General features: G+C 37.7%; 1 protein-coding gene across 2 annotated transcripts; it reads left to right on the forward strand.

Annotated features, from left to right (window-relative positions):
- The first annotated feature begins 931 nt into the window (after positions 1-931).
- Positions 932-10,636, forward strand: LOC146711074 (NACHT, LRR and PYD domains-containing protein 3-like). 2 transcript variants are annotated; one of them, XM_085453774.1, is made up of 12 exons: positions 932-1,087; positions 1,201-1,567; positions 1,768-1,790; positions 1,883-2,119; positions 3,716-5,585; positions 6,175-6,357; positions 6,977-7,144; positions 7,268-7,441; positions 8,178-8,339; positions 8,881-9,054; positions 9,143-9,192; positions 9,796-10,636. In XM_085453774.1, the coding sequence occupies exons 2-12, from the start codon at positions 1,305-1,307 to the stop codon at positions 10,305-10,307; spliced, it is 3,816 nt and encodes a 1,271-aa protein (XP_085309900.1). In that variant the 5' UTR covers positions 932-1,087; positions 1,201-1,304; the 3' UTR covers positions 10,308-10,636. The 2 variants fall into 2 exon arrangements, with proteins under 2 accessions (XP_085309900.1, XP_085309901.1); XM_085453775.1 differs by lacking the exon at positions 6,175-6,357.
- Positions 10,637-11,777: the final 1,141 nt, after the last annotated feature.

The raw sequence follows: 11,777 nt of genomic DNA on the forward strand, positions 1-11,777 counted from the left end.
GTGAAAATAATCGTGATTATCATTTTTGCCATAATCGAGCAGCCCTACTGGGCGGTTGATCCAAATCAAAGAAATTAATAAAACAAAAAGAGGTCGATAGCTTCCAGGGCCTAACTAAAAGAAAAAGTGCAAAACAAAAGGCCTACCTAGCTACTCGAAAAAAAAGGTCAGTGAAAACATACAAGAGTGGCATCAACCGCATAACCTAGTGTGACTAACAGAGTAAAACCTACAACCAGTGTATAGGGTACCCCAGCTTACCTGTCCAGCCTCCCACCACACACAATATAAAGAAGCCTGTTCACGAATGTTTGTCAAAGCAGCCGCCAGCAGTCACCAGCCGGCCAGGGGCTGCTCATTTGTAGTAATCCTCGGCGTGTGATTGGCCAACTGGGCCCAGACCAGCCAACAGACACATGCCAATCAACTTCGAATTGGCCAATAGGTGGCGGCTTGACACCTGAAAGATAAATAGAACACAAAAGCAAAGCCACATCTCTTGGCACATAACAGCCAACATTTGGTTTTATTACTACCTTGATTAAGATTCTCATTAAATAGCAACATGAGAAGCTACACTTGCACAAATTAAGTATTTGACACTTTAAATTTATAGGTTACAAAAGCTTTGTGAATGAGTGGATTATTATTATTTTGTACAAATAACATTTAAGACAAAAGGCCACACTGAAATCATGCACATTTTAGAAGCACAGCTGCAAAAATGGCTTTAATGTTTATTTCAATGGCACGTTACTCTTCACATATAAAACGCAAGGGACACTAATAAAGGTAAATTAAACATTTTAAAACTGGCAGTAGTCTACCGTGAATGGGTTTACCTTAACAAATTAATAACGTGTTTGCTATTACTATCTGAACATAGAAAAAATAACTCACCAAACCGGTGGTGTTACATTGTATCTGATTCTTTACACAATGTACAAAGCAAGAGAGGGAGAGAGAGAAAAAGAGAGCGCAAGAGATAGAGAGATAGAGAGAGTGAAAACGATCAAGTGAACAGAGAGAGATTCACCCAGCCAACTCTCATATTTACTGCAGCTACTACAGGACATCGAACACAAAGGTAAGATAAATATATTAACCACATATCACATTCACCCAATCAAATATCTTAGATGTCAATGATCATTAATTCTCTGAATCCTTCATTTTTTTTTCTTACTTTTACTTTTACAGACACCGGATGCGGTTGTAAAGCCACAGCACTAATGCGATAGAGCGTGGTAGCCTAGATCGCACTTAAACGCTTTGAGTCATTGAGCTGACACAGAAGAACAAACATGGGCAGCCAATGCTCTACGCACAGGAGGGGTCAAAGGCAAAACAACAAATCTGACCAAAAGAAAAAGGTTGTTTGCAGCACAGAGGAAAGTGGAGCAAATTCCTCCCTCCTAAGACGGCCGTCTGTGCAGGGGCTGGGGACTGCATTGAAGGAAGCAGAAGAGCATTTATCCAGACATGCAGAAGAAACATCTGGAAAAAACAACTGTAGTGAGAACAGCAGTGCACATGACTGTGCTACTGCTGAAGGTAACACCTTCAGGTGAGATTTCATTATTTTTCATTCATAAAAAAACTGTTTAGTCTTTTATTATCACACTGATTTTATAAAAAAAAAAAAACCGAATATACAATCAGTGTAACAACATAAATATAAGATGCAACTCTTACCCTTTTCTTTTAAAACATAATATGGTTTACACATTAACCACTTACAGTAACTTTGTTTCTGTCCTTTGTCAGTCCTTGCTTCAGCAACAAAAATGGTGAGTTAAAGTTAATAATTTTAAGACAAACTCTGGTCATAAAATACCCATTAAAATGCAGTCTCTTACAATTAATTTGTGTTTTTTTAAAGAAGCTGACTGGGTGGACAGCAACAGGTCTAAGCTCATTCAAAGCGTCACTTTAGTGATGCCAATAGCAGATGAAATGAGACAGCAAAAAATGATCCATAAAGAGACCTACAACAAAATTGATGCTGCAACAACAAGCCAGGACAAGATGAGGGAACTCTACAACGCCCTGACTACTCAAGAAGTCAAATCTGCTTTCTTCAGAAGCCTCCAAGAAATTCAGCCGGAGACATGTGAAAGTATGTAAGGTGTTTGGGTGAAACATTTTCAACTGCCCTGTTATCTCTTTTGTTTTTCATTTAATGCATAAAATATAAGATAGTTATGACATGCAGATAATTCTGCAAAAGTTGTTGAGAAGGCTTTCTATACTTTGCCACGTTAAAGGATAATACATAACTAAAGGCTAGCTAGTAAGATTTTTGCATAAAATCTAAGCACATAAAATCTGTGGAAATATTTTCTGTGTTAAAAAAATGTTTTAGACTCAGATACTTTAGTGCATATTTGGAACCAAGCTCACTTTTTCAGATCCAAGTAAACTGATCTCAACAAGTAGATCACTGCATTTGGCTATAGGTGTGGTTGTAGCACAAAACGCACACCAGTACCTCCAACACACAGCTACAAGCTGCTCCGGGTCACTCAGCTTTCTGAAATGATTTCTCTGCTTTCTAAGATGTGGTCCCAACTCTGTTAACAAGAGCTCAAACAGCGACACCGAATATATGTATGATAGTGGTGTAATGAAAATTCAAGTGCTCGATCAAACCATGAATTTGCCCCTGCTACTGCCTTTTCAGAAAAAATGGATGAACCCAGAATTTCTTTGTTTTTTGTTTAGAAACAACAGGACGGACTTAATTAGTTTCACAGGTTCTCAGATGGCAAATCTTATGCAAAAACACGTGTTCGGTGTGTAATGGCCTGAACGCTGAACACGTGGATACACATTGTTGGGTGTAACGAGTTATAAAGTAATGCATTGCTGTAATTACTTTGGATTTTTCAGTAATGGAGTAAGTTAACGTGTTACTATACTAAATTCAGTAATTACACAACAGTTACAGTAGAGAGGAAAAAAAATCAGATGTTTATTTTCCTGCGTCCTTCCTGCGCTACAATCAGCTGATTTGTGTTTGTATGCGTGGGGAGGAAAATGCTGAAGAAGTATATCAATGCAGCTTTTGAGAAGTGGCGATATGGACATTACTAATTTGTATTGCCCAAAAGGACAAAAGTGCAACGGTAAAGTCGAAACTATAATTCGGACTAAAAAAATGCATAATTGGTAACACAACTTTGGTTCTTTACAAGGACAGCATGCTAACACCCAACTAGTCAAAAACCCAGAGTAATTTTAAACTGAATCCAACCCCAGCCCAGCACCCAAAGTCTGATCTTCAACAGGTAACAAAGGCAGTGATGAGCAGTCAGGCTTGAAGTGTCTAGAGAAATAGTGGCGATCAATTGGAATTGTCTATGGACTGAAAGTTGATTCTGTTCATCTGAACCAAGCGTTTTCAGCGGGAGAAACATTTCATCACCCGTAACTTCTTCAGTCTTCAGGTTTCCCTGACCTTGTAAACAGTACATTTGCATACAGTTGTGTAACTAACTAAGTCCTCTGGTTAGTAATTAAATAACATGCTGCATTACTTTAAAGAACTCAACACTGTACATATATACATATATAAATAGTTGAGTAATAGAGTCCACACAGACAACAAACAGACTTGTTGGAAGAAACAAGAAATTTAAAAAGAATCTAATGCTGGAACTAGACCAGGGATAATGATAGTTATAAGATTGTTCTTTTTCCTCTTCACCTACAGCAGAAGATGTCATCAAGGAGGTCATCAAAAAGAACAAAGAATATCTGAGGCAGAAGTGTCAGCGGCAGCGAGAAGGCACTGAAAAGACTACTATTGAGGAAAAATCATTGGATAAAATTTACACAGAGCTTCACATTATAAAAGGGGAGAGTGAACATGTCAATGAACAACATGAGATCTGGGAGATTGAAGATAAAGCAAGGAATCAAACTGTTGAGGGTACTAGAATCAACTGTAATGACATCTTTAAACATGAGCAAGACGACAAAGAAGTGAAAGCAATCAGGACTGTGATGACAAAGGGAATCGCTGGCATTGGAAAAACTGTCTCTGTGAAGAAGTTCATCCTTGACTGGGCAGATGGAAAAGCCAATCAGGACTTGGACTTCATCTTTATGTTTCCATTTAGGGAGCTAAATTTGGTCCAAGATGATCAGATTAGCTTTGAGAACCTTGTGAAAACATTCCATCCAGAACTTAAAACCATAGCAGTTGCGAAAGCTTTGGCTGATCGTGAAGTTTTGTTCATCTTTGATGGTCTCGATGAAAGTCAACTTCAGCTGAAATTCAAAACGACCACAATACTGGATGATGCTACGAAGGTGTCCTCAGTGGACACTCTGGTGACCAACCTTATCAGGAAACATCTTCTTCCCTCTGCACTTGTTTGGATTACCTCAAGACCAGGAGCAGTTCAAAGCATTCCTCGTGAGTATGTTTACCAGTGGACCGAGGTCAGAGGATTTGATGATCCACAAAAAATAGAGTACTTCAGAAAAAGAGTTGAGGACAAAGCAGTCGCTGAAAAAATAATTGAACACATAACAATGTCACGGAGCCTGTACATTATGTGTCACATACCTATCTTCTGTTGGATTGCTGTACATGTTTTTGAGTATTTGATGCGTAAAATGGGAAACACCAAAGATGGAAACCAAAAAATACCCACAACTCTTACTGGGATGTACACACACTTCCTTCTTATTCAGATGACGATAGCTAATGAAAAATATGGCAACCAGGAAGACCAGGAAGAGCCTGATACAGCAGAGCTTTTTAAGTCAAATGAAGAGTTCATTTTGAAATTAGGCAGGTTGGCTTTTGAGCAACTGGAAAAACGCCGGATCATATTCACTGCTGGAGATCTGAAGAAGTATGACATAGATATAACGAAAGCTGGAGTTTACTGCGGGTTGTGTACAGCAATATTCAAAGAAGAGAGTGTGTTCCTAACAAAGAAACTTTACTGCTTTGTGCATCTGACAGTTCAAGAGTATTTTGCTGCTCTCTTTGTATATCACAGTTTTGCAAACAAAAAAATAGATTCTGAAAGTCTCAAGGATTTCATGCTAAAAGGGTCTGATGAAGAGCTCAAGACTATCTTGGAAAGTGATCCAGTGGATCTACCTTTGAATGAACTGATTGAAATTACAATAGCTAATTCGGCTCTTAGAACGACCGGAGAACTGGACATGTTCCTCAGGTTCCTTATTGGCTTTTCGCTACAATCATCAGAAGAACCACTTCAAAGCCTGATTCAGCAGACTGAAGAGCATTCAACAAATATTGAGGAAATTCGGTCAAGTCTATTAGAAATAGATTTGTTTGACTGCTCAGCTGAAAGATGTCTAAACCTTGTCCACTGCCTGACTGAGTTGAAAGACAATTCCCTACATGATTCAGTACGAAAGTATCTGAAACCAAATTGTTTTCCTGAATCACCGCTCTCTCCTGTTGAGTGTTCAGCTTTGGCTGACTTGATTCTGATGTCAAACACACCTCTGGATGAATTCAATCTCAAGAAATACAGACCATCAGGAAAAGGTATCTTTAGACTTCTTCCAGCTGTGAGGAACTGCAAAAAGGCAAGGTAAGTCTATAGTGAAGCAAATCTATCAGACAAACACCAGTGAAACTGTAGGTCTAACATATGTCAGTGTACTTTGATATATTGGTATGCCAGTTCAGAAGAGTCATAACAAGACTACAGTGTGAAATATAGTTTACGGTTATGATCAATGGAGTCTTTGCAGTCTTTGCTGCTTTGTCTGGCACTGTGAAATAAAAAAAGCTGTTTAAAATGAAACAGAAAGAAAACACAGCGGAATTGAGGCCTTAGAATTAGGTGCTCAGTGCTATGGGTGATTAGTGGGAATAACTGTGCACATACCATGTTACTGTCCCATATAGAATAAATAAAATTAATCAAAACCATTTAACTGAGCACAGGTTTCTAGTGCTGAGTTGGAAAAAATTATATCATTTTTACTGTAAAAATTCTTCAGATTAGACAACAAATACCGTATTTTCACCGTATATATATATATATATATGTATATATGTATATATATATATATATATATATATGCTAGCAAATGATCTACATGCCTTTAAAACTCTACATTGCACAATGATCTTTTTAAAAAAATTAATTTAATTTAATCAAATTTTTTTTGCAGAATCTCAGGCTTGGATCTTAGTGTTTCGGAATATAAAACGATCTCTTCAGCTCTTTGCATACCACACTCTGTGTTAACTGAGCTGCACCTAGTCAATAACACATTTCTAAGCAGGGACTATGAAGGTGCAGAAATCTTGGCTGACAGACTAAAATATTCTCAGTGTAAACTAGAGGCTCTAAGGTTGGTAAAATTATCATTTTGAGGGTTTTTTCTTTCTTTTTTTTGTACGATCTGTCATTTCTTATTATGATTTTGTGCTTTTTGAACAGTGTGCTTATATATTCACTGGAAACTTTGTTAGGTGTACCTGGCTAGTAGTGGGCTGTACCTTTTAACTTCAGATGTCTTCTTAACTTCTTCATGACATAGATTCAACAAGGTTCTGGGAACATTCTTCAGAGAGCTTTGTATGGTTTCCTGCTTGAAACTGTTGTTTCCAGACAATCCCCCTGTAACCATACACATGTGTATACTATGGTTACAAAGGAATTGACATGGTCAGGTAGACTGTGGTGTTTAAATGATTCTCTATTAGTATTAACTAATCAGTAGTTAGTACTAACAGAGAATCTGAGTGTCTTGTCAAACAAACATGACACATTCCCAGTCACTTAAATCACCTTTCTTTTCCATTGTGACTCTCGGTTTGAAGTTCAGTGGGACATCTTGTTTCTACATGCCTAATTGCACTGGGTTGCTGCTGTGTGACTGGTTGACTAGATTTGTGAACAGGTATAGCTGACATAGTGGTGAATGTTATCATGTGGATCTTTTCACCTATTGTCCTTTACCCTTGCAGTCTTTCTGGTGAAGAACTCACAGAACAACAGGCTGAAGATTTGGCATCAGCCATCCAATCAGTAATCTCAAATCTAAGAGAACTGGAGTTGAGTGGCAACATCCTGAGGGACTCACTATGTTCTGTGCTGTCAGTTGGATTAAGATCCCAGAAACTGGAGAAGCTCAGGTCCGTTTTATATGTTATTCTTCATCTAATTTTTTGGCTTTCTCATATGTCAGAAATTCAGTTGCTCTGAAAAATTTCAGCCAGATAAAAACAACAATCCAATTTTATTCTCTGCAACAAAAGACTGAACCGAAATCCAAAGCCTGAGAAAATCTGTGAAGAGTTAGTGGCAGCGTTTAAATCCAGCACCTGTTATCTGAGAGAGCTGCAACTGAACTACGTCAATTTTAAAGACTCAGAAATGAAGAAACTGTCAGCAGAGCTGATGAGCACGAAATGTAAACTGGAGGCATTAAGGTAAAATTCTTTACTAAAAAGTAATTATTGGTATTATTAAAGTTTAGTCAACAGGAAGAAAGCTCAGTTTGAAATATTTTAACTCTAAGTACTTTTGACATGGAGTATCATGGTTGTGATGCTGGTGAACAGATTCTCAGTGGGGAAATTTAACTTGTTTTTTCTAGTGTTACTATTTAGGAAAAATCTGTTTATTTATTATAAATATCATAAATATAATTTATTTATCATTCAACAACACAAGATTAGAATGAAAAACAAAGATTGTCATTCTAATCTTGTGCTGTTGAATTGAACAGCACTTGGCAAATTTATTAGACTACCTGTCATAAAACAATAAATAATATCGACATATAACTAAAACAATTTTTCTGTTCAGAAATGCAAGTAATAATTGTAACATGGCACAATAATTAGAAAAAAAAAAAAATAAGGTAGTTTTTAAATTCATGGATAATAGCAATGATTGTATATTAGCATTAAAATGTCATTTTGATTAAAGTGCTTTTGCATACTGGTGGATTACACCATTACACAAGCATTAAAAAAGATATGATTATAATTTTTAATAAAGATATAGTTACCACTGCAGCTGTGGCATAAACCTCTCACACAGTCTAATAAATGTGTTAAGAACTGTATATGAGGAAAAATGAGAATTATTGTCACAGTAATGTTTTCTTTCATCTATTTCAAATATTTTGGTAATTATTGTATCGCAACATTTTCCATCCAGTCTCACTCACAACAAAGTCACAGAGAAAGGCTGTGAAATGCTGGCCTCAGCACTCAGCTCCAGACCTCCCCACCTGAAAGAGTTGGACCTGAGCTACAATGACCTACAAGACTCGGGGGTGCTGGCACTGTGCAATGCACTGACAGGTTTAAAAACACTCAGGTTAGTACAAAAAATAACTCAGACAAAAGGTCATGCTTTTTAAAAAGAGAAACTGAATATACGGTACAGTTGAGTTGCATTTCAAAAATGAGAGATAATTAGAAGGAACTGAACATGATTTACTGATATACAGAATTCAGCTAATTTAACGTTCAGTTAAATTTGCTCAGTTAAGTACGTGGATTTGAGGCTGATTGGCCTCAAGAAGGTGCGCAGAAACATGATCGGACTAGTCTGTAATGTCGCAATGAGCTTGACAGCGTGGGAAAGTGAAAGTGACGTAAGCTTAGATTAGCCACCAAACGCATGGGAAGCAGACAGATGTGTGACTGCAGGTCTTCCTTATTGAACTTAAGCATAACACTTTTTTGCAATAATTTTTGCAGTCTAATCATTTGATATCACTCAAAAAAAGTGAGAGGCACAAAGTGCTGTCCAAAGGGACACTGAGAAAAAGCTATGAAATGGCACTTGTGTTATGACAGAAAGTCAAACTTGGCACTGATGAGAGCATCTACCACTCATTGTTTGCTTTCTGTAGGCTATCATTTTGTAAAGTGACAGACGATGGAGGCTCCTCTTTGGTCTCAGCTCTAAACTTGAAACCCTGCAGTCTCAAAGATCTGGACCTCAGCTTTAATAATCTCACTGATGACATAGTCCAGATGCTGAAGGAAAAACAGAGGGATTCATGCTGCAGTCTGGAAAAACTCAAGTATGGAAAACCAATAACAAACACAGTTTTATACTTGATAATATTATAATAATGTTTGCAAGTTGATTTTTATCATTATTCCCATCAGTGTGGACCAAAACGCAGAATGCTGGGTTGACCTGAAGCTGCTGAGACAGTGTAAGAAAACCTTTTCTTGTTCCTGAAATGTTACATGCTACATGTGATTTGCATCCATGCAGTTATATTTGCAAGTGTTTACAAGTCCCTAAACATTTTCCAAATCAGGATGAATATACAAAAATGAACAATGGTGATTTATTATAAATAATATTTCTACATCACGAAAGTGTAAAGTCCAATGCGGCCTTGTGCTTAATCAATGATAGTCTATAGTTTAAAGTCATATCCAAATTAGAGCTTTTTCTGTGGCCAAGGGACAATGTTCTGTATAAAAGCGGCTTTCATTTATTCCAGATCTGTTAACTCAACTGGTATAAGGGCAATCAGATACAATCCACATTCCTCATGCATCAAAGTTAAAACATTTAATGTAAAACAACAAGAATAACAACCAGGAAAGAACTATGCAAAATGAATGTTCACGTAAACAGTTTACACAGCATGTCAATTGTATGAACAGGGACTTGGGGAAATGTATAAATACTAAGTAACCTAGCTTTTTTTTAAAGTTTGATGATACAATAACCAGAGATGAAGAACCATACTTACATAATATTACTATTACAAGTAATTAATTGTTTTTGCATGCTCTGATTCCAGTTGCCTGTGACCTAACACTTGACCCAAACACAGCAGGTGTGAATATTATTTTAACCAAGGAGAACAGAATGGCAGAATATGCCCCAGAAAAGCAACCATATCCTGATCATCCAGACAGATTTAATACCCTCCAGGTTCTCTGTGAAGAAGGTCTGACAGGTCGCCATTACTGGGAGGCTAAGTGTTCTCATGCTAACGTTGGAGTGGCATATAAAAGCATTGACCGGGAGGGAGACTTTGCCTCTGACTATTCATTGGGAAAGAATGAAAAGTCTTGGTGCTGGATGAATGATGGTTGTTTTTATCATAACAATTCCTGTATAAACTTTGCAGCACTTTATAGTCCTATCATAGGAGTTTACCTGGACTGGCCGGCAGGGATTTTGTCCTTCTTTAAAGTCTCTCCTGATACAGTTACCCACCTGTACACCGTGAACACAACCTTCACTGAACCACTCCATGCTGGTTTCAGTCTGGATAATGGATCAGTTTACCTCTGTAAAATTAAGTAGGTAGACATTTTGGATGAAAGGAAAGGGACCCTATACAGTTTACCATACATTGCATTACAGTATACTACAGCCCTGTCACACATGGAACAAGTAAGCCGGTTGGCTATGTGATCGTGGCTTTGATTATTTTTTTTAATGTTTGTCAGGGTCTTATCCAGACATACCAAGAGTAGCAATATATACACACAAAACTGATGGAGAAAGACTCTTTGTATTGTCAGTGTCAGCATTAGTTAACTGTACTTTTTTTGTATTTAGCTCTCCCTTTTTTTGACACCACAAGCAATGTCTGGAAAGGTGCTGTACTTAATTAAAAAGAATAAAAATCGCGTTTGTTCATTTTATTTTCTTGCACCTCATACACTATGGCTGGATCACCCCAGAATTGGGAATGATAGCGATGCAGAACTGCCAAAAAAAAAAAGTATTGTTATTCTTTGCACACTTCATGATTCGATTTCCCTGGAAATAGGTGAACCTCACCCTAAAGGCTTTTATTGGTTGGACTGCATTCCTTGTGACACTCCTCTTTACTTATCTACTTTGACTGACTAGGGTGAAGGGAAAAGACATATCAGATGTTGTTGGTTTTAGGAAGAATATTTATTGCTCAAACACAAGATATAAGAATCACAAACATTTACCAAGAATCACAAACTGACTTAAGACTAATAGAAGCAAAATGCTGGTTTTATCAGTGTTGCCAATTCAAATTCTAAACTAAATCATTCAATCACTGTGTTTCTCTTTGGTTACTAAAGTACAATGGAAAATCTGAATGCAAATAACTTCCTGCCTAAACTAAAGTACAGAATAGTGACAGCTATGTGTCTAAATAAAAGGTGATATAAAGAATTTGTAGTGCGATTCGAGGTTGCGTGACTGTGTTTCTAAACCTGTCCCAGCCCCAGGCAGTGACACAATTAACTCTGCTTTGTACCTGAGCTCAACCTTTTAGACTTTATCTGTTTTCGAATCATGTCGGCCCATAATGAGAAGGTTTGGGGTTATGGGATCAATATCCGCAATGTCTGAGGATACATAGCCTAGGGGTTTTGAGTTCAGAATGCCTTCAATCTCAATTAGGACTGTTCTTAAGACCTCTTCAGTGACCATTTGTGCACCAATGGTTCTCTTCAGAGCATTCTTCACAGAACTTATCTCCCTCTCCCAGGTTCCACCGAAATGGGGTGCATGCGGGGGATTGAATTTGAAATGGATTCTTTTAGTCATCAGGACCGGCTGTAGAGTCGGAGCAAGGTTGTTAAAAGCTGCCCGTAGTTCCTTATCTCCTCCTTTGAAGTTAGTTCCTTGATCACATATAATTTCCAGGGGTGTTCCTCGTCGAGAAATGAATCGCTGGAGGGCCATGAGGAAGCAGTCTGTATCCATGCTGTTTAGGAGGTCAAGATGTATACACCGAGTGGTGAGACATTTGAATATTATTCCCCACCTTTTCTCCGATCTGCG

Source organism: Copadichromis virginalis, linkage group LG4 (assembly GCF_057382275.1).
Source record: "Copadichromis virginalis isolate Kocher_CV1m ecotype Utaka linkage group LG4, C_Virginalis_male_GT1.1, whole genome shotgun sequence".
NCBI classification, from domain to species: domain Eukaryota; kingdom Metazoa; phylum Chordata; class Actinopteri; order Cichliformes; family Cichlidae; genus Copadichromis; species Copadichromis virginalis.

What these genes read in the sequence shown, in the direction of transcription:
- LOC146711074 (XM_085453774.1), top strand. Translation starts at nt 1,305, where the DNA reads ATGGGCAGCCAATGCTCTACGCACAGGAGGGGTCAAAGGCAAAACAAC. An exon ending in TTGCTTCAGCAACAAAAATG is followed by an intron (nt 1,791 to 1,882) that starts GTGAGTTAAAGT and finishes GTTTTTTTAAAG; the next exon opens with AAGCTGACTGGGTGGACAGC. An exon ending in TGCAGTCTGGAAAAACTCAA is followed by an intron (nt 9,055 to 9,142) that starts GTATGGAAAACC and finishes TATTCCCATCAG; the next exon opens with TGTGGACCAAAACGCAGAAT.